Consider the following 23,991-nt stretch of genomic DNA (forward strand, 5'->3'; position numbering starts at 1 on the left):
TAAAGAGAAGACTAATACAGAAATGTCTTCAGAAATCTGAGTGCAAGTAATTTTGAGTCTATAAATTTATACCCAAACTATCATTTACTAGAGCAGAAAAATGTATTTTCAGAAGTGCAAAGACTAAAAAAAATTATCTAACATGTACCCTTTCTTGTTAGATATATGCCAACAAAAGGGGGAGTTAACCAAGAAAGAGGAATACTTGAGGTCCAAAAATAGGTGGTCTTACATAGGGCTGAGTAGTAGAGAGATCAATGCAGCAAGCTTGGGAACTACTAGGTGATACAAATTACAGGAAGACAGAGACCAAGAGAAAGGTCTTGGAAGTCATGGGGTGAACTGGTAGATGTTATTTAATGATGTAGAAAAAAGCACTGAAAGTGGTTTTATAAATGTATTTGTGCATCCTAGAAGTAGCAGCAATAAGCAAATGAAAAACAAGGTAATTTACTCCATGAAAAACAAAATATCACACAAAGAAAGTAACCACAGTACAGCACTTGGCTTAGCAGAAAACAACAGCTAAATATTCATAGAAATCTACAGGCTTATTTAATCTTCCAATTATAATGATTATTTTGGCTGGATAAGTAATGAGATGTGGAAGCATATAAAATAGCTAAGTGCTCATCTACCATAACCAGAAGTCAATATATATTGTCCAAAGTTTATAAATCAAGAACAGAAAAACATTACTTAGACACATGTTCCAGGAGAAACAGCTTAAATGAGATTTAAAAAAAAATAAAAGTTTCCTCTGAGAGCCTCAAAAATGGGCTCACATCCGTTAAATGCTCCTACAGTCCCCTACATGTTACCTTGGTACTTATTTCAAGAAAGAAAGATTTGGGCAATGTCTGCCTTCCCCACAAAACTGCATGAGTGCTTTAAGGCAAAGACAATGCTGCACCTTGTTAACTGCTGGATTCCCAGGACCTAGATTGGTGCTTGACACAGCAACACTAAATTAATTGTTTTTAAACACAGGTGAGGCTTTCAAATCAAATAACCAAAATGTTAGGATCACATGGAAGAATTAACTAAAGCATTTTCATATGTGACTTTTCCAATAAAATATAAATCTTTCTAATTTATAAGGCATATCAATTTTGTACACACCTAATAGCCCATGGAGTTTTGGCTGGTATGCTAAAGCTGAGAGAGACCTTAGAGATGAAAACCAACTCCCTTGATTTATCACTAAAGACTCTGAGGTTAATAACCTGTCCTGGGTCATACTGGAGAGGTCAAGGTGGATGACAGGTGAGCACGTAAAAATGAGTTATGTTGATATATTTGTGGCTGCAAGTGTCAACTCCACCCAGTATCACATTAGAGATTAATAATATAGAAAAGCCTCACTCCTACTTGTACAAAGTGTCAAAATATCAAATTACTCTGCATTACAAAAATTACTTCTATTTATTTATATCCTTAACTGAAACTTTTCTCAGTTGAATAAGTTAATGTAGTGCATTTGGAGGATTTTTGCCAACTCAGGATCATACATTCTCTTGTTTTCTTTTTTTTTTCCTTCTTTTAGCCACAGATATTCACCAGATTTTAATCCAATCTTTTTCTTATTTTATGAAATAGCTAATTCGCATAATTTTTAAGTGTACAAAGGTATAAGACAGTCTTTCTCCTGCCTCTCATCCCTTCACTCAGTTCCCCATACCCCCAAAATAAGTTATGCAACACTAGTAACAGATTTATTTCATATCCCCTTCTTTTGTATACACAAATGGGGCATACTATACACAATTAGTTGTAGCTTAAGTTTTTTTTTGTTTTTTTTTTTGAGATGGAGTTTCACTCTTGTTGCCCAGGCTGGAGCGCAATGGTGCAATCTTGGCTCACTGCAACCTCCGCCTCCCAGGTTCAAGCGATTCTCCTGCCTCAGCCTCTGGAGTAGCTGGGATTACAGGCAAGCATCACCACACCCGGCTAATTTTTTTGTATTTTAGTAGGGATGGGATTTCACCATGTTGGTCAGGCTGGTCTCAAATGCCTGACATCAGGTGATCCACCCGCCTCGGCCTCCCAAAGTGCTAGGATTACAGGCATGAGCCACCATGCCTGGCCTTTTTTTTTTTTTTTTTTTTTTAACTTAATGTATCTTGGAGATATTTCCTTAACAGTACATAAAAAGCTTTCCTATTCTTTTTGGTAGCTGCATCATATTTCACTATACGGATGTACTATGATTTATCAGTCCACAATTGATGGCATTCTACTCTATTTTTCTTTTGCTATTAAAACAATGCTGCAATGACTAACTTCTATAGGCAACTTTTGGCCCGTTTGCAAACTACACGTTCAGTGGAATTCCCTGAAATCAGAAATGCTGAGTATGTGAATCTGCAATATTGATAGGTCCTGTCAAATTTCTCTCCAAAGTGGTATATCAATTTACACTCCCACTAGTAGTGTATAAGAGTTCCAGCTTCCCCACATCAAACTGGAGTTTTGCTTATCAAATAGGTAGAATATGGTATCTTGCTGCAGTTTCCATCTGAAACTCTCTTTTGAAGGAGACTGACCCTTTCTTTGTATTTAAATATAAATCTATAATCTGCATAAATGTATGCATTTATTTTCCTCTCCCAACTCTCAGGAGTATAATTCTTGATTGTCCATAGCCCTGACCCAGTCCATCTGGGCAGATGTCCAGCTGCATGCCATTGTCTTTTATTTCCATTCCAAACCATTTTCTAAGGGCAGCCTTCTTTTACGAGTCTTCCCAAGTTAAGCAGAGGAAGCTGTCACATAACGCTGTAGGCTTTGAATTCAGAAAGGAAAACTTGACTCTTGACTCTACTACCAATATTGTGAGACTTTTGATTACCTACTGAACCTCTTGAAGTCTTAAATTATATATTGTAAAAGGGAGTAAAGATACCTCTCTCATACGTTTGCTCTGAGGATTAAGTGAATTGATATTTTTAAAGTTCCAAGCTCAGGGCTTAATAAAGGGTATTAAGGGTACCCTTAATAAAGGGTAGGGCCTTAATAAAGGTTAGTTTTTGTCATCATTAATTGATTAGGAAAAAAGAAAACAAACACACACTTGGTTAAGCCGTTGTTTCAGTGCTTTAGCATACTTCCAATTAAAAACTCCTGGGAGTAAGTAAAACATTCAGGGACAGTCCTGCTGGATGGACTGGTACCATTACTTGGCCAGGTACAACTGCCAAATAAACACTAAGAATGACTTATTACTAGTTGAAAAACTTCGATTTGTTCTCTAACAGCATCAACCTTCCCGGTGTTTCTAAGTGCCTACTTGAAGGTTGGGGAGGGTACCACCCCTAGCTGAATGTTACTAACAAGTCCTTTAATGCTCCAATCAACAGTCACTCCTCACCTGAACTAAGGGGATACAAAGATGAAGACAAAGCCCCTGACCTTGGGTCTAGCAATCCTGTCTCAACTTCTTTCCATCAAAAAAAAAAAGCACTGCCACTTTTTTGGAATGTTGATTCCCAAAGGGATGCACTTTTCTGCCTCTATCCAGGACTTGCAAAGCCTGAAGGGTCAAGGAGGAGAGCAAGAGGAACCAAGGGGCGGCACTTCCATTCACCTTGATGGTGCAGTTACTATCATGTTTACCCCACTATGCTGGCTTGGCAAAGGCATCTAACCAAACCATGCTCGGAGAAAAGTTAATAATGTGAGAACATATTTTGAAAGCCCAATTAAAGTTCTCATACAACGTGTGACATTCATGAAACATTAAGTATGCTCTGAACGAAACAAATCACACTCCAAAGACATGTTTGGTTTATACTGAGTTCATATTAAGAACAGAGATGTACACTTTTATCTCCTCCATTAATTTGTGAATTCCATGAAGGCATATTTGGTCATTCATTTATGGTTATATCCACATTGCTTTGCACCATATGGGACACAAAGCAGCCACTCTAACTTATGGATTGAACAGACTCAAAGTAAGTATTACCTCCTTAACTTTTACTTCATGCTGATTCCTTCTTTTCAGCATATAGCCTAGATTATTTTCCTTAATTTTACAACCACCTACAGTTTGTTGCTATCATTTTATTTAATAATTGGTAACTAACATTTCTTATATCTGGTCTTTGGTATACTTCATCAGAACTTTGGATAGAAAATATTTTGTCTTGAGGGAATATTTTCTCTTATTTTACAAAACTTGCTATTACCCTTTTTACATATTTTCCACTGTGATGAGTAAAAAAAGTTAAAAATGTTGCAACTGTCAATAAAGTTAGAAGTTCTGATTATATAAACTTACTGCAGGTCAATTTGTGGTACCCTTGCAACTTTAACACTTTCAGAGCATACAATTGAGTCCATTTCCAAGGAATGTTCACAGCAAAAAACAGAATTCCCAAATTAGCCATCTGGTAGACACCTTATTGAACCCAAGAGATGGAAATCACTTGAAAAAGGTAGACTTTTGATACCCTACAACAGGCTATATTTTGACTCTGCTGCCAAGAGTAGGCTTTTGCTTTGAATTAACCTAGAGGAGCAGAGGGGGACAAGATTCTGACAAAATACACACCCCTAAAGACTTCTGGAATTCTCTCATCATCTTCACTACTGAAGGCATGAACTGCTGATGTGACACAGGTATCTCCTATCCAACTAACTAGTTACCAATTATTTTTAGTGCTTCAAATCAATACAAATGCAATCATCATGACAATTTAGAAAACAAAGCTTCCTTTCCTCACATAACTGATGCTGTGGTCAACACTGGTAGTTTAACCTGAAGGCCAATAGCTATCCCATGCTGGTCATCAGAAGTACGACTGACATTTCTGACAGTACAGAGCACCTCCTACACCACAGCTCATTAGCATCCTGGCCCCACCCATTCAACACTCCCAGCCAGTGACAAGCAAAAACAACCTTCCCGGTGTTTCTAAGTGCCTACTTGAAGGTTGGGGAGGGTACCACCCCTAGCTGAATGTTACTAACAAGTGTTTTAATACTCCAATCAACAGAGTCACTCCTCACCTGAACTAAGGGGACACAAAGATGAAGACACAGCCCCTGACCTTGGACTTAGAAATCCTGTCTCACCTTCTTTCCATCAATGACACTGTATTTGGTCAAAGTAACAGCCAAAAGGAATATATCTGAAATGGGCCACAGTGTCACCCATTCTAGAACAAAGTAAGGAACAATCCAATTGCCTGACATATTCAAATATGTTTTGAAGGAACAGAGTTCAGAAGGGTGGTGGACAGGATGGTGTCAAAAAAGGAACCAGAGCTTTAGAGTCCATTAGAGAGACCTAAGTTCAAATGTCACTTCTCACCTCCTCTCACGATTTAGGGTAAATCACTCTCCACTGGGAGTGGTACCACTCTCCCTCCCACCCACCTGGGTGGAGGAGTTTTCAGTTATCCCAATGACCAGAGGATGCTACTGGCAATTAGTGTGTGGAATCATGGATACCAAACATCTTGCAAAGGACAAAAGAGTCCAGTTCAAAGAATTGTTCCATTCAAAACGCCCATAGCATTCATCACTGAGCACTCTCCCAAACTCAGTTTCTTCAATTGTCGGATGGTAATAAGTGGACCAACCTTTCATGCTGAGTGTGAGATTTACATGATATGTTGCAAGTAAAAGTACCCAGCCCAAGAGTAAGTGCACAGTCAGCCCTTGATAAATACTGTTCTCACCTTACCATCTCTCTTCACAGTTACAGACATTGCACAGAACTCATTTTAAACAGGTCCATCATGCATGATACAGCCAAGAAACAAAGTTGAGCAATCATTTCTTGAAGCAGATAAAATAAGGCAGGAATTCCTCCAAGTTTCATATTTCAGCAATATTTGTATAACAGGCTTTTGAAAAAATTCTCTGAGCCTTAAATCTAGAGCCAAACATTTTGTCTAGGGACCTTTATAACCCAGTTCCAACCTAAATTTCTTACTGCTCCTTTCACTCTGTCCCATTAATGTATATAGCCCCTAACAGATCATAAACCCCTTGCAGGCCTTTGCTCAGTCTGGAATACCTTTTCCCAGAATACCTGTTCCCTAGTCTCTCTTTTCCTAAGTTCTCTTTGTATAGAAACATCACCAATTCCTTGAAGACCCAGTTAAAATAATCCCTACCAGGAAGCACTTCCTGGTCTCCCCTATCACTTCTAATGAGTCCATTCCTTGTATGCTTATAAACTGGGCTTAACACTGCACCAGTGATTCTCAAACTGGGATCCACAGAACTCTGGGAGTTTTTGAGTTTCCTATGAAAACTTCAATTGCAGTTTTCCTTTTTATATCATCTAAAATAAATTAATATAAGCATTTCCTGGAAATGGTCAACCACCTAATATGAGTACTATCAAGCAATTTGAGTGCCTGCGCCTAAGTTGGGATATACAATAGTGTTGATGCTAATAGGCCTTCTTTAATTGTGACAAACAAAGAATACATAATGAAGTGTTCTCACCAACTGAAGCCCACATAAATCACAGCACACCATAAAAACAAAGATTTTCCTATGGTTCAAAACAGTAAAATATTGGAAGACCTGTACCAAGGCATGGCAACTCCCCAAAGACCTGGTGTTTGTCCCAGTATGCATTTTGTGAGTAGGCAAAAAAACAGTTTCAGGATGTTGTAAGTTCGACTTTTACGGGTCTCATAATTATCTTTTAGTTTATTTTTTAATTATGTACTTAAGAAACTGTTAAGGAATTCTGTTCTTAAGGAACTTATGTCTTGTTTTATATTTGTACATTACATTTAAAAATTCATGCAAATCAACACTGGGATGCAAAAAAGAGACTTCAAAACACAGGTTTTAGAGAATGCATTTCATTTCAAGTACATCGAAAAGCCAGGATGCAGACAATAATCTTTATTACATGTTCAGCGTTGTAGGCACATCTGATACATGTTCTCTGACTGAAAAGTAGTTACGTAACTTTCAGTAAATTTCCTTAACCCTGTTTTTTACAGTAAGATGGGGATATTGATAATACAGGTTTGGTCAAAGGTCATGTTTAATAATATTATTTAAAGTACTTTGTAAACTGTAAAGTGCCAGACATATGATAGGGATTCATGTTAATGTTTTCAAGCAGTCTTCCCAGCTTCTTATAGCTCCTAGAAAAAGAACCCTTTTTCTCACTCTTTATGTCCCTACCACACCAACCCCGTTTGTCTGTTGCACTGACTCCTCTTCATCTAAAATCACCACTACAGAAGGTATACCCAGCTCTCATAATGACAAAAGTTTTTATGCCCACAAAGAGAAATAGCCAAAATACTCTTTCATTTTGAAATAAGATCACAGTGACAAATTGCAATTCTGTTTCCAATCTTCTTAAATCAGGGTGTTGTGTTACTGGGACATTCAGTACTATAAAGCGGTTCCATTTGTTTTATTAAACTTTCAATAAAGGCTTTGTGTTTGTTTATGCCCTTGAAAGATTTAAGCTCATTTAAAACAGTAAAACACCCACACAAAGGGTCATCTGCTATCCCCCTAACATCTGGCAAGTTCCAAAAAAGATGAGAACAAAATTAGCGTTGATATAAGCACAATTAAAATCTTCACTGTTGAAAAGCCACAGTTTGTGCCAATCTGGAGATGATGAGAATAGAGAAGTGGTAGGTGAACAAGGAACTAGTTTCTAGAGTGGTCAGCTCCAGTCAGTAAAGAAATTAGAATTGAGAAGTGCCTTAAAAAGCCAAAATAGGGCAGAGAGGCAAGGAGGATTTCAGGCCATTACTGACATGACCCTGAAGTTGACCTGCTTACTCCTTTCTAACACTGACTCTCAAGTTCCCAACTTTGCTGCGCCTACTTAGGATTTCCTTGCAGACTGCGTTCATATTCTCCAAGACTGTTACTGTTGTTACGGCGGTAGCAGGCACCACAGGCTGTCTGCCCACACCAGCAGAACTAGCTGACACCCTGGATGAGATCTGTCAGACTTCAAAACTATTTTTAACTACTGTGTAACTTTGAATTTTAAACTCTCAACAGTCAGAGCAATAATAACTGAAACGTCCCAGGAGAATAACTACTCAATTATCGTAGGAGCTTTCTTGGAAACATGTGGCATGTTATTAACAGACGGTCATAATGAAAATGTTTCACAAGCGGGGAAACCGAGGAATACACAAACGACTAAAATCACCTCACAAAATCTAAATGCTAATGGAACTGGCTCACTCTCAGTTCTCCTTCCTATCCATTTTTTTTTTTTAAAGCCCACCAGGAAATCTTGAGTCCGAAGTAAACACGGCTTTCTGGAGTGTGTCCTTCCAATGACAATGGTCATTCTAGTGCAATCTCGGGAGAAGATAGTGTAAGCCTCTCATAAGTTTAAGAAAGCGAGCTGCATTTTACTTAACCCCTCTTTCTTCAGGGGGGATGAAAAGACTCAGAAACAGGCATTTAAATGAGGCATGTCTAAAAATTTTTGATTTTTGAACATGGGAAAGTGAAGGAAAGATAAAAATATTGCAGAGAAAGGGTACCCTTTGATTACTGAAACCAAAACAGCTGGAAACCTGATTTCCAGAATCTGGGAACTTGAGGCAGATGCTTCTAGGAGAGATGAGAAATAAAGAAGGGTGGCGTCATTTACGTGTCCAGTCCATTTTGGTGAAAGTCTTGGGAACGCATTATCACAATTCCTTTTAAAAATCATTTTGAGAAAACTTAAATAAGATGGCAAAAATACCAGCTGAGGGGGTGACGCCCCAAAGCTTTACCTTTTCCACTGTTGCCCCGATCTCCTCCCACACAAGTGGTGCTGGGATCGCGCCCTCAATTCCCCTGGCTGACGGCTCCGCTCGGCTCACAAGTGTTTCCCATTACTGCAGGCGGGACGCCGGGGGAGTCGCTTTTGCCACAGAACTTGGAGAGTAGAGCGTGTGTGGAAAGGGAACCCAATCACGTCCGGGCAGGGGAAGGTGGGAAAGGAAGAGCGCGGAGCCAGGCGGGGATCGGGGGATATGCGTCCGGCTGCCGGGCAAGAACTTCACCCCGATTTAACCTGCAGAGGAGTGGCGAGTGGTGCGGCACGGGAACGGGGCAAGGAGGAGGAAACTTCAGCAATGGAGGAAGGAGAACAGAAAGTGGCGACCGAACTGCAGCCTGGCCCAAGAGCGGCCGGCTGCCGGCGGTCAGGCCGGGAGCCTTCATCCCGCGAGTACGCGCAGGGCCCCCCCGCGACCCCCTCCGCGACTCCCACCTGGCAGCGGACCGGCCTGGAGCGGGAGGCTGGCTCGTCCCCGGCCTCTCCTCCTCTTCCTCTTCCTTGTCCCGGGAAGGACTTCGGGGAGCGAAGAACCGGGAGAAGCTGTGCCAGGGGGCGCTGCCCCTTCTCCAGCCGCTGGACATTTCCCGAGGGGGCCGCTGGCCCGGGGCTGTCTGCAGGGAACGGCCTAGGTGTTGCCTGGTTCCCGGAGCCCGACCGGGCGCCGCGGGATGCGGCGAGGGCAGACCGACTCGACGCGAGCTGCCAGCGCGGCTCAGTCTCTCCCGGACAGGAGAAGTGCGGACGCGACGCGCTCTTCGCGCGGCAGCTCCTCACGCTGCTGCAGCTGCTCCTCCTCCCGCCCTCGCCCGGCGCGGCCCGCCCCACCCCGAGGAGGAGCCAGTGGCCGCGGCACCGCCCTGAGCCGGGCGCAGCCGCCACCGCCGGGGCGCGACGTGGTCCTCCGAAGGCTCCGGCCTGAGAGCCTGAGGGGAGTCTCCCAGCGTGGGACGCTAGGCTCGGGCTTCCCGCTCAAACAAGTTCAGGCTGCAGCCTGTTGGGCTTTGCCTTCAATTACTTTCTGTGACCGTTGTGTTTTCTATCCTACAGTCAGAGCACAGAAACAGTTTTCTTCAGGCTTTTGAAAGAGGTTTATGAACTAAGATTTGTGAAAACACTTTTGCAAACTGCAGTACCGGGGCGCCCCGGACTTGCTGGGAGCTAAGAAACAGCTACCGCAAAGACAGCTCCAGCCCTGAGGGCGAAAGTCGCGTTAGCCCAGAACCGGGCGGCGGGAGGGAGAAGGGGGTATCTGTCAGGCGGTCACCACCTCCCGGCGTGTTCTGCTGGCTTTCTGTGGTGTGACTTTTCCTAACCGCGCTGTGCTTCAGACTTTTCACACTCCACGCTACGTACTTCCCTGCGAACTCTTTCAAAAACGGCACTGATGAAAAAGTATTATTTCAAGCTTGTCAATGCTGAAACATATTTTGCAGTCGTTACACAGATGCCACTGAAATCTGGGAACCAAAGGGTCCTTAAGACTTGTTTTAAGTCTAAGTACAGTGGTATGGATTTTTCTTGGTTTTTCATACCCCAGCAGCTAGTACAGGAGATACTGAGAGGCCCATTCACCCCAGGTGTTTTGTTTTAGTTTGAAAGCGAGCTGCCCCTGGAGTAGAAATCAAGGAAGTGATATGGCTTTTGTTCATTAAAAAATGTATACAAGTAAATGAGATAAAAATGAAATGTCCACAGCAGAGGGGAACCTTGGAGTAATCTCCCCTCTGGCTTTCGGTTGCTGGAGGAGAAGGTTGCGCAAGAGTAGATTGCATACCTATAAGCCCCAAGTCCTTTCAGCACCTGCTGGAGGCTATTGAGCCTCCCTGCCTCCCCCACACTGCCTCCCAGAAGCCCTCCAGCGCCTACTAACTGTAATAGAGCCAAGGCACTCACTCTCATTTGTTCTGGCAGGATGTAACCCATTAAAGTTCAGTCAGCCTGATTTCCATCAATCGGGTTCATCTCAGTCTATCCCTCAAGATTAATCCTTTTTTACTCTTCGGTAAATTTTTCCTACTTCTCTGTGAGCCTAGTCTGAGAAAATAGAAAAAGACTAAGATAATAGACTAGAATAAGACAAGTAAAGTTCCCAATTCTAGCTTTATTATTTTATAAGAGAATCTCCATTGAAGACCCACTTACCAAAAAGCCCAAACAGAGTAATAAAACAAACTGTTTCTTCCAGCTAAAAGGCCGAAATGATAATTTGTCTTCCCAATGTATTATTGAATGACTATCATATTTGTCCCCAACTTGTTCTGTGATCAAACCAGGCCCCAGTGCCTACCCAGAGGGTACTTCATTCTGGAAGTTTTTCTTGGGATAAAAATGGGTGGGAGTCAGTAGGATTTAATTAGTGAATTATGGTTTTAACTAATAATTTATCTAACAATACTCTGATCTCCACTCGCTATCACAGCAAAGCACTTAAGTGAATGGGAAATACAAATAATGCCATGCTTACACTAAGACAAATTGCGTCTATGACAAAATAGCTTAAAGTCATAAAACAATGACCATTGAATTTTCCTTCATTTGCTTTCTGAGCACTTATTAGTTTTCTATATGTCCTACATTGTTATAACCTGGACTCATATGAACACATTTCTAAATACTAAATTCTAAGATTGCATTAGGAAGCCTGTAAAAATGTCAAATTTTAGAGCTGTAAGGATCTTAGAGATACTAATTTAGCACAGTGTCATTAATTCATTCATGCAGTTATTCCCCGACGTTTAGTGAGTGCCTGCGGTAGAAGCACATCTACAGTGAAGCTGATGAGGCTCAAGCTTCTTGGCTGCCTGCTGGCACAGTCTCTTCCAGTGTGAACTCAGCAATGTGATCCATGGCCAGTTTTATAAAATTTACAAAAGTAAACATTTTAATGTGATTAAGACCACAATCTCTTTTTTTTTTCCACTTAGATGTCCACTTAGATTTTCTTTTCCACTTAGAGTTATCAAGAACATTTGGGAATCTGCTAGGGAATTTCAGTTGGGAATATATTGAGTTTGGACTTAGTGGAATATATTTATGTGATTTTCAGCCTCTCCAAAGTATAGTTATTTCTTAAATTCCAATTTGTCTGTAGGGCAGCTCACCAAGTATTACACCCAAGATGCAGAGCCAGAGGACATATATTCTGTGGTCTCTGACACTGAAAATATGTGAGTAATAGAGGTGAGACAAGATTGGAAAGGTAAAGCAGCATCAGCTGTCATGTGGAAAATTATTCCAGGCATCAGAAGACAAAGTTTCAACAGGAAGAATTACCTCCGATTGATGTAATTTCTCTCATAGCAATAATATGTTCAATAATGCAGTATATATAATTTTTTTTTGAGACAGAGTCTCGCTCTGTCACCTCGGCTGGGGTGCAGTGGTGCAATTTCGACTCACTAAAACGTCAGCCTCCTGGGTTCAAGCAATTCCCCTGTCTCAGCCTCCCGAGTGGCTGGGACTACAGGCGCCCACCACCATGCCCAGCTAATTTTTGTATTTTTAGTAGAGACGGGGTTTCACCGTATTTGTCAGGCTGGTCTTGAACTCCTGATCTCAGGTAATCCACCCGCCTCAGCCACCCAAAATAATTTTTATAACTGTAAACACAAAACATTTTTTCTTGTTGATGTAAACCATGTAAAATAGAATTTATCAGAATTCTTGTTTGTAGGGTACAAACCTGTAGCAGTACCACAAGCTTTGTGTGTGTGTGTGTGTGTGTGTGTGTGTGTGTATAGTATTGCATGTTTACACAGCCTTTCTATCAATAATAAGAGAAATAGAACTAGAGGAAAGATTGCATTATCTTTTCATTATTATGGAAAATAAGATTACTAAATTATTGTCATATGAAAGGCTATTGAAGAGTACACTGCCAAAAATATAGGAAAAAAGTGATATAGAGTTGTGCAAGGCATTTAGTAAGAAAACAAATTGTTTTTCTAGTCAACCTTTTAAAATTGGTAATTTGCATGGTTTATGTTTCCATTCAATATATTCATTTTTGTATTTAATTTTCTTTTAAATCCTTTTTCTTTAAAGAGGACCCTCCAAATTGTAAAAACTTCAGATCCCACAAAATCTGCATATGTCCTCTAGTGCATACTATGTGTCAGATACATGCTCATTCTTAGACATAGAGATACAGTGATAGATAAGACCAAATGCTTAACATCAAGGAACAAGTTTAATTGGGCAAGATGAGCAAATGGGGTAAGATGGGAAACATAGGATGGATCCCCAACTTAATCTGAAGGGTTCCTGGAAGGCTCGCTAGAGGAGATAACAGTCAATATGCTCTCTTCTTCTCTGCCTCCTTTTAGCACCTGATTTCCACCTATAATACTGTAATTCAATAACTTGTGTGATATATGAGAAATCCTGAAGTTCATCACACTGTAACTGAATTGCCATTCCCACAACATAAGTACTGTTCTCAAAGGTATGAGAATAGAATGAAAGTGTTGATCCTTGAAGCATTTAAACTGCAAGAGTAGTTTAGTAATGCTAAGCTTTTTTGTTCTGAGAAGTCCACCAGGGAATAAACTTCTGTATGTATCTTAGAGCACAGTATTTACTGTGTGGCAGGTGGCCCAGGAATATTAAGACAGCTGTCAACATCAAGGAAAGCACCAGCCCATGAAAAACCAAGCAGATGGATTGGGGCACTTCACTAGCTGCCTCCTAGAATAATAGCTGTGCGTGGCCAAATGAGGCAGTGTCATGCTGCCCAGGGCAGCAAAAAGCTATTACTGAATATAAGCACTCAATTAGGAGGTGGGATGAAGGGAATATCCTGTCTTTTCCTTTGTTTATATGCTCAAATTTTCATTAAGAACTCCCACAGCAAATAAAAAAGGGGAAAAATGATGTTAGCATTTCTCATTGTTACTTTCTAATTATCATGGTTTGTAACAGGGGGAAATGCCTGTCTTGCTGCTTCAATGAGAACAGATGGTAAAATTTTTAAGTAATTGGTTATTCCAACTTCTATGAGATGCATGATGTTTTATTGTATTGTTTGTCTGGTTTTTGTGTGCAGAACATGTGGAGATTGAGATCTTTCGAACACACATCTTTTAATGCTTAAATTAAGTAAAATGTGTTAGTCTGACCTAAATTACATTTACACTTTTCTACCTTTGATATGATGATACTTCAAAGCGAAATTAGTCCTTTACAAAAATATAACGTTAACATTAAAAATTAAATATATAGCTTTCAAACAGCACAAAATTTGCTAATATTGAAACGTTGTACTTTTAAAAATGTATAAATAGGGGTAGCATGTCTTTGACAAACACTGATTATAACATGTGTTCCAAAATAGTTGTTCACACCAATTCAGTGTGATGTGTCTTTTATCTAAGTCAAATGCTATCTAAAATATAAGGTCATATGTAAGATATTAAGTTTTATTAATGGAGCTTCATAAGCATGATGTAGATAATGGCTCAGAATAATAATTTACTATTAGATGAGAAATTCATCCTCTATATTCTGTTTTCCCAAAATATTTCATCTGACTTCATAAACTCTGTACTGTAATATGCACTTCTGATATACAATTTTAAAAGTATTCCATAAAGAACAATTATTTATAAATTTCTAGACTGCATTATATTAGTGTTAATTGTAAGTTTTGTTTCTTAGGGCTTTATGAAACAAAGCTTTGGAGCAAAACAATAAAACAAAAAAAAATGGCTGTGAATTGGCTTCCTTTTTATCTTATTGTGACGTTTTATAGTATACATGTCCCAGAAGCTAGAGCTTTCTTACTATGGATACTTTGTTCTCAGTTTGGTTTCTTGCAAATGGTTTAAAAACAAGGCATAGTGGCAGCTGCTTTTGTGAGCAAATGTTTTGATTAGGGAGAGAAAGCAGTTGGAAATGCTACATGCTGTCATATAAAATGAACCAGTTTTCACATGGGAACTTTACCTAATCTAAAATTGAGATTAACATTATTTCCTGTACATGAATTTTCTTTGCATAGAATAAAATAGAAATCTATTCACTTTGATTATAGTTTGGAGTGATGAAATGATGAATATAGTGCTGAATATAAACTTGACATATCTATGGAAATCTTGCTACATTCTGAAAGAAAATATCATTAACAAATTCCAGAAAAATTTATTTTAAAATATTGCTAAAGGTAGTAGCAAAAAAAAAAAAATCCATATGGAGCTTATAAAAGCAAATGTTACTATAGATGACATAATTTTTTACTTCTTAAAAGTAGGGCAAGTACATTTCTCAATGACCCCACTTTCATTTTGAAAGACCTGTAAAAAATTATTTAAAGTATAACTTAACTGGATTTTCAAATAATGAACAAAAGAACCAGACGGCAATGTTTTAATTAGTTTATCCTACCAATTGAATTCCTTCCTCACCTCTTCTAGTCAGCTTTTCACTGGTAAAGGAAAAAAAGAGTTACCTATGAAAAGAGGTAAACAGAAGACAAAAAGTTTGGTTTCCTTCTTTGTTTTGCCCCTTACCATGACCTCTGGAAATTTTATGAATGAGACTGCAGATACTAAAATGTGTTTTATTTGTCCTTTTGTTTTTGTTTTGTTTTTGGTTTAGAGATGGGCTGTCTTTTGCACAGGCTAAAGTGCAGTGTGATCTTAGCTCACCGCTGCATTGTAGCCTCGAATTCCTGGGATCAAGTGATCCTCTCACCTTAGCCTCCCAAGCTGAGATTACTGGCACAAGCCACCTTGCCTAGCTATATGTCTTTAAATATATAGATATATCAACATGAAAAGATATAATAACTATTATTTAATGTACTTTGTCACATTTTCACAATTATTTCTCACTTTGAAAATTACTGGAGGCCAGGCATAGTGTCTCACACCTGTAATCCCAGTACTTTGGAAGGCAGAGGCAGGAGGATTACTTGAGCCTAGGAGTTTGGGACCAGCCTAAGCAACATAGTAAGACCTCATCTCTACTAAAAAGAAAAAGAAAAACATTAGCCAGGTGTGGTAACAAGCACCTATAGTCCCAGCTCTTTGGGAGGCTGAGATGGCAGGATTGCTTAAGCCCAGGATGTTGAGGTTGCAATGAGTCATGATCATGCCACTGCACTCCAGCCTGGGTGACAGAGCAAGAACCTGTCTCAAAAAAAAAAAAAAAAAAAAAAAGCCAAAAAAGTTACTGGAAAGGATGTTGAGTACTTGACTTGAAAAGGACAGTAATTTCTATCCAAGCCCCTGTTATGATGGGGTTTGATTAGTCACTGCAGAAGCACTCTGTTTAGCAAAGAACAAAAAGCAAAAGGAATGATATTTTTTATAAGCATTCAATAGAAATATTTTTACTGAAATATCAAAGTAAAAAGATAATTCTCAATTGATTTCATATTAATAACCATTCTTAAGTTTTCATTCATTTCTATGTCCTATCTTCTATTTCATTTTTCTTCTTTTCAGTTCCCCAAATAAGCTCTTCTAAGTAGTCAGTTTCTATATAAGTCATTTGGTCTACTTCTCATACAGGTAAATTATTGACATACTGCTTTTATTATTGAATACAGAAGACAATTAATGAACAAATTGTTTTTATGAACCACGCAGTTGGTATTAACTTTAAGTAATGCCAAAAATTGGAATGATGTTTCACCTCCATCTGGCTCAACAGAAACTTCGCTTCAAATGATCAGTTATATACATCATCAAATGAAAGAGCTGACCATACTACAATATAAAATCCATCTCTGTAAAATTACCAGCCACAGTGCAGTCTGAGGGAAATAAACTTATTGAGTTCTGCCATTTTCATTCCAGTACCTCCCACCATGTAAGTGTATTCTATAGGTAAATTTGACCTCTGTAATTGAAGTAAAACCCAGTCTAGTTTAGAATAGGATATATCTTTAAAAAATTAATTCATTTAGGGGGCTACATGTGCAGGTTTGCTACATGGCAATATTGCATGATGCTGAAGACGTACCTTTAAATAAAATTTAGCAAATAGCTACAGGCAGAACACTTGCCTAGTGGCTCAGGAAGGTAGTCAGAGAAATAACAAATACATACATACATATTTTCTGAAAAGTCTACTAATCACTCTACATTTCAGAAAAGTCTATAAGTCATTCTACATTTCAAGAAAAAAAAAAACAAGAAAAAGAAAACTTCTAAAATAAAGATCTAGGTAGAATCTAAATCATTGACCCTGAATTTATTCCTTTTGTGTTAGCTGCTTTGAACTTGATTAGGGAAGTTTGTGGGAGGAATATATATTGAGAAACAACAACAACAACAAAAACCCCCAATATTCCATCTACAAGGTTATTTTGTAGACATCCACCCATCCAATAATGTTTATTTATTCAATACTTCCAGGCCATGTATTTGGAAATTGAAATACCCACTGTGATCTGCCCTCAAGAAGAGCAATTTCAGGCCAGGTGCAGTGGCTCACGTCTGTAATCCCAGCACTTTGGGAGGCAGAAGTGAGTGGATTACCTGAGGTCAGGAGTTTGAGACCACTTTGGTCAACATGGCGAAACCCGTCTCATCTCTACTAAAAATACAAAAATTAGCCAGGTGTGGAGGCAGGCACCTGTAATCCCAGCTACTTGGAAGGCTGAGGCAGGAGAATTGTTTGAACCTGGGAGGTAGAGGTGGCGGTGAGCCGAGATCAAACCATTGCAATCCAGCCTAGGCGACAGAGGGAGAGGGAGGGGAGGAAGATCAATTTCAAAGAAAGAAACATACAACTCAGCAACAGTTATAAGATTACAAAACAGTGTGAAAATATGAACAGGCATGTCTCCTTTCATAGCACTTTATTGTGCTTTGCAGATAGTGTGCTTTTTACAAACTGAAAGTTTGTGGCAACCTCGTGTTGAGCAAGTCTATCAGCCCCATTTTTCCAACAGCATGTGCTGATTTCCTGTCTCTGTGACACATTTTGGAGATTCTTGTAATAATTCAAACATTATAATAATTCATCATTATTATATCTGTTATGGTGATCTGGAACAGAGGTCTTTGATATTACAGTTGTAATTGTTTTGGGGCGCCATAAACCACATCTGTATAATGCAGTGAACCTAATCGATAAATATATGTGTTCTGACTACTCCATGGACCTACTGTTACCCTGTCTCTCTCCTTCTCCTTGGTCTTTCACCTTGGGCCTTCCTATTCCCTGAGACACAATAATATTGAAATTAGGCCAATTAATAACCCTGCAATGGCCTCTAAGGTTTCAAGTAAAAGAAACACTTGCGTATCTCTCACTTTAAATCAAAAGCTAGAAATGATTAAGCTTAGTGAGGAAAACATGTCAAAAGCTAAAACAGGTCAAATGCTAGGCCTTCTGTGCATAACAGTGTTAGCCATGTTGTGAATGCAAGGACAAACTTGAGGGAAATTAAAAGTGTTACTCCAGTGACTACGTAAATGAAAAGAAAGTGAAACAACCTTATTGCTGATACGGAAGAAGTTTTAATAGTCTTGATAGAAGCCACAACATCCCCTTAGGCCAAATCCTAATTCTGGGCAAAGCCCTCTCTTCAGTTCTGTGATGGCTAAGAGAGATAAGCTGGAAAAGAAAAGTTGGAAGCTAGTAGAGGTTGGTTCATGAGGTTTACGTAAAGAAGCCATCTCCGTAACATCATAGTGGAAGGTGAAGCAGCAAATGCTGATTTAGAAGCTGCAGCAAGTTGTCAGAAAATCTAGCAAAGATCATTGATGAAGGTGGCTACACTAACAACAGATTCTTAATGCAGATGAAACAGCCCTATATTGGAAGAAGATGCCATCCAGGACTTTTGTTACCGAGAGGAGAAGTTAATGTCCAGCTTCAAAGTCTCAAAGGATGGGCTGATTCTCAGGGACTAATCAAGCTGGTGACTTTAAGTGGATGCCAGTGCTCATTTACCATTCCAAAAATATTAGGGCCTTTAAAAATTGTGTTAAATCTACTCAGCTTGTGCTCTAGAAATGGAACAACAAAGCCTGGATAACAACACATTTGTTTTACAGCATGGTTTACCGAATATTTCAAGCCCATCGTTGATACCTACTGCTCAGGAAAAAAAAAAAAATTCCTTTCAGAATTAGTCACTCATGAGCTCTGATGGAGATGTACAAGGAGATGAATGTTGTTTACATGCCTGCTAATATAACACCTATTGTGCAGCCCATGGGTCAAGTAGTAACTTCAACTTTCTAGTCTTATTTTTTTAGAAATACATTTTATAAGGCTAGAGCTGCCATAGATAGTGATTCTTCTGAGGGATCTGGGCAATGTCCATTGAAAATCTTCTGGAAAGGATTCCAGATGCCATTAAGAACATTCATGAGGCTGGGCGCAGTGGCTCACACCTGTAATACCAGCACTTTGGGAGGCCGAGGCGGGCAGATCACGAGGACAGGAGATTGAGACCATCCTGGCCAACATGGTGAAACCCCGTCTCTACTTAAAAAAAAAAAAAAAAAAAAAAAATACAGATATTAGCTGTGAGTGGTGGTGCACACCTGTTGTCCCAGCTACTCAGGAGACTGAGGCAGAAGAATCACTTGAACCCAGGAGGTGGAGGTTGCAGTGAGCTGAGATCGCGCCACTGTACTCCAGCCTGGCGACAGAGCGAGACTCCGTCTCGAAAAAAGAAAACAAAAAACAAAACAAACAACAAAAAAATTCATGATTCCTGTGAGAAGGCCAAAGTATCAACATTAACAGGAGTTTGGAAGAGATTGATTCCAATCCTCATGGATGACATTGACAGGTTCAAGACTTCGGTGGAAGATGTAGCTGCAGATGTGCTGGAAATAGTAAGAGAACTAGAATTAGACACAGACCTTGAAGGCGTGACTAAGTGGTTACAATCTCATGAGAAAACTTGAATGGATGAGGAGTTGCTCCTGATGAGCAAAGAAAGTAGGTACTTACTAATAACCGTGTATCTAATTTAGGACTAAAATCAGGTGTATGCAAGAATCAAAACAATCTGACAGCTGTGTGGCATTCTGGTATGAATTGCTTTTCTCATAGCTAAAAGTTGTTAGGTTGAAAGTATTACTATTATGAAATCCTGAAAGGAACTTGGTCCATCTTTATTATTAAGAGTTAAAGTGTTTATTTTAATTGGTAGCAGTACTGTATTTTCTAATATATCTACAACTTCACTCTTGGTAAAGATGCTGTGAACACTGTTGAAATGACAACAAGGGATTTCAAATATTGCATAAAGTTAGTTGTTAAAGCAGGGGCACAGTTTGAGAGGACTGACTCCAGTTTTGAAAGAAGTTCTACTGTGGGTGAAATGCTGTTAAACAGCATCACATACTACAGGGAAATATTTTGTGAAAAGAAGAGTCAGTCAATGTGGCAAACTTTGTTGTCTTCTTTTAAGAAATTGCCACAGCCACCTCACCCTTTTGCAACCACCACCCTGACCAGTCAGCAGCCATCAACATGAAGGCAAGACCTTCTACTATTATAGCAAAAAGATTACAGTTAGCTGATGTCTCAGATATAATTAACATTTTTAAGCAATAAAGTCTTTTAAAATTAAGACATGTACCTCATGGTTTTAGACATAATGCTATTGCATAGTTAATATACTATAGTATAAACATAATTTTTGAATGCACTAGGAAGCCAAAAAGTTTATGTGACTTGCTTTACCGCTATATTCATTTTATTGTGCTGGTCAGGAACTGAACCTGTAATATCTCTGAAGTTATTCCTATACTGGGAAAAGGGAGGAAGAAGTGTCGAATCATATGATTTGGGCAGGCTGTGCCTGGGGTCCTGGACGGATTTCACAAATCACAGCTCTAGAAGCATGGATGGAAAACTTGCAACCAGAACCCAGTTGAAACACTATTTAACAGATTTTGAATCTATTGAAACGTTTATATTAGGAATATTACACTAGTCAAAAAGCAGTATAAAAGATCAGGAGTGCAATAGTAGGCCAAAAAAAGATAATTTTTGCTTGCTGTCTGATTTGGTGAGGAAATATGGCAGTGAATGAGTGCTACTACATTGTGAATCATCAAATACTATGTGTAATACAAGAACATTCAAGGGCTTTGGAATGTTAATATGAAACTACCTTTAAGTGAACTCTTTGCCACATTATCTTGACCTTCTTTAAAATAATTGCATAATTAAAAAGTAAATGACAATGATAAGGTATGAGAACCAGGCAGATGGAGAAACTGCTGCACTGATCCTAATGTGACCTACATAATTTAATTTATAGCTGCCAATTATTGCCTGAGACAGGTTAGACGAGTAAATCAAGCTGGAGAAGTCTTACTAATAACCATGTATCTAATTTAGAACTAAAATCAAGTGTATACAAGAATCAAAACAATCTGACAGCTGTGTGGCATTCTTACATGAACTGCTTTTCTCATAGCTATTACCTGGAATTCACTCAAAAGTTGGCAGCTTGGAAGCATTACTATTATGAAATCCCAAAAGGCACTTGGTCCATCTTTATTATTAAGAGTTAAAGTGTTTATTTTAATTGGTAGCAGTACTGTATTTTCTAATATATCTACAACTTTCAATAATTAATTTATATAATAAGTATGCTTACATTTCCCATATTGGTTGCAATTATCAATCTATTCAGGCAGTTTATTTTTATGAGTGATACCATTTCAGGCATTCTTTTTTGAACATACTCATCTACCTTTTATTCTAATTCTTCAATATGTAAAATTCCATTTTCTCTATATTGTTACTTCATATAAAATTTTTTTCTAAATATTTTAATTTTGAAAGTATTTCAAACATTGAAAAATCACAAGAATAGTATTAAGAACCTCTTTTTATTTCCTGAATCATTTGAAATTATGTTGTCAAAATGATGCCCCGAATACTTTGATGTGTAACTCTTACAAACATGACCATTTTCCTAAAATCCTAACTGCAATTCAACTCTCGAAATCAAGAAATTAATGTTGACATATTCTACCACCTTATCTGAAGACTCCATTTAAGTTTTGACAATTATCTCATTAATGTTCTTTTTGGCAAAGTGATCCAGTCTAGAATCACATACCACATTTAGTTGTTATGTCGCTTTGTCTCTTTTACTCAGTAAAAATTCCTCAGTCTTTCCTCGACTTTCATGACTGGGACATTTTTTACTCTTATAGGCCACATTTTGGTGGAAGCAGGATCTTTTTATTTGGAAATGTCTGGTGTTTTCTTATGGTTAGATTCAAGCTGTACATTCTTGGCAATATCCTAAAAGTAATGCTATGTTCTCATTGTGTCAGGTAGTACATAATTCTTTCTCTTTTTCTTTCTTATCTTTCTCTTTCTTCTTTCTTTTTCTTTTTCTCTCCCTTCCTTCCTTTCACCCACCTTCCTTATTTCCTTCCTTCCTCCCTCTTTCCTTCCTCCCTCCCTCCCTCCTTCCTTCCTTCCATCCTTCTTCCTTTTCTTTCTGTAATGCTCTGCTCTCATTGTGTCAGGTGGTACATGATCTTCCTTCTTCCCTCCCTCGCTCCCTCTCTTCTCTCCCTCCTCCCTCCCTCCCTCCCTTCCTTCCTTCCTTCCCCTTCTTTTTCTTTCTTTCTGCCAGCGTCTCACTCTATTGCACAGGCTGAAGTGCAGTGGTGTGATCTCTGCTCACTGTACCTTAGACCTCCCAGGCTCAAGCGATGCTCTCACGTCAGCCCCCTGAGTAGCTGGCACTATAGGCATGCACCACGCAGCCCACTAATTTTTGGAATTTTTGTAAAAATGTCTATGTTTCCCAGGCTGGCCTCAAACTCCTAGGCTCAAGTGATCCTCCTGCTTTAACCTCCCAAAGTGTTGGGATTACGGGCGTCTGCCACCACATCAAGCTAAGGTACGTGATTTCAATTTGTCCCATCATAGATGATGTTAACTTGGATCACTTGATTAAGGTGATGTCTGCAAGCTCCCTTAATTGTAAGCTAGCTATTTTTTTCCTCTCTGTAATTAGTATTTTGTGGAGAAATAATTTGAAGCTATATAAATATCCCATTCCTTGACAACATTTCATTATTATTTTTAGCATCCATTGATGTTTCTAGACTGAATAAATTATTACAATTGTTGCCAAATGGTGATTTTCTCATTTCAACGTTCTTTCTACATTTATTTGTAGGTATTCTAATGTTATCTCCCCATTAGTCATTTATTCACTTATTTATATTATATAGATACATAAATTCATATTTCATTCAATGAGTTATATAGTCCGTTACTATCTTTATTCATTTTGATGTTCAAAATGTCGCAGGTATAGCCAGTTAATGCCCCTTCAAACTGTCTTTGTGTCCTTTTGCTATGTCCACATCACTATTTGAGCATTTTTTTAACTTTCTGGAAAAACAGAATGTTCCAGGCTCGTTCTGTATTTTTTCTGCTCCATTATGAAAGTAGCCATTTTCCCAAAGAGCCCTACTTCTTTTTAGTGGAGAATATAAACAAGATACCTACATGTGGGTGCCAGGTGTTCTCATTGCTGTTGGAGTCACTGCTCCTAGGCACATACACAGGTATATACACACAAACAGCATCTCTATCTATCTGTATCTCTTTCTACCCATTGAAATTCATGAGCTCATACCGATACCTCCAACTGTAATACAACAATCCTTCTAGTTTTCTTTCCACACCTGTAACTCTCTTCGCCTACACTCTGGAGGATGACTCCCATTATTTTCAATATATTATTAGATTATTTCCTTGCTAAATGTTACTAATCACCTGTTACTACCACCACGTCCCTGGACGTCTGGTGTAGAAGCCCTCTTTACCCTTCTCAAGCTCCAACATCCCATGCCAGGCAATGTGCATGCCTTTGTCATCCAAAGGGGGTTCCAACAACTGGTGCTAGGCTGCTCCTGCTGCTCTATTATCACCTCCCTACAAAGATGCGTAACTTGGTTGGTGCCACATACCATTTTGCATTCTCCACCAGCATTGTGTGAGAATTCCAATGATTTCATGTTCTTGCCAACACAAGGTATTACCAGTTTTAAAAACTGAAGCTATTTTAGTAGGTGTATAATGGTAACAAATCATAGTTTTTATTAGCATCTCCCTCATGACTAATGATGTTAAGCATCTTTTCCTGTGAGTATTGATTGACCATATTCTTTTGTGAGGTATCTACTCAAGTGGTTTGCTCATTTTTTTTGTTGTTGTTGTTGGCTTCTTCCTATTGA

The 23,991-nt window shown here is 39.0% G+C and overlaps 1 protein-coding gene across 1 annotated transcript in view; it reads right to left on the bottom strand.

Annotated features, from left to right (window-relative positions):
* Positions 1 to 9,570, bottom strand: part of CRYBG3 (crystallin beta-gamma domain containing 3) — a 138,739-nt gene extending 129,169 nt beyond the window's left edge. The window contains exon 1 of the mRNA XM_032150341.3: positions 9,227 to 9,570. Within this exon, the coding sequence (XP_032006232.1) occupies positions 9,227 to 9,375 (149 nt within the window). The 5' untranslated portion in view covers positions 9,376 to 9,570. The remainder of the gene's footprint in view (positions 1 to 9,226) is intronic.
* Between the last annotated feature and the right edge of the window lie 14,421 nt (positions 9,571 to 23,991).

This window comes from Hylobates moloch, unplaced genomic scaffold, assembly GCF_009828535.3.
Source record: "Hylobates moloch isolate HMO894 unplaced genomic scaffold, HMol_V3 SCAFFOLD_4, whole genome shotgun sequence".
Classification (NCBI taxonomy): domain Eukaryota; kingdom Metazoa; phylum Chordata; class Mammalia; order Primates; family Hylobatidae; genus Hylobates; species Hylobates moloch.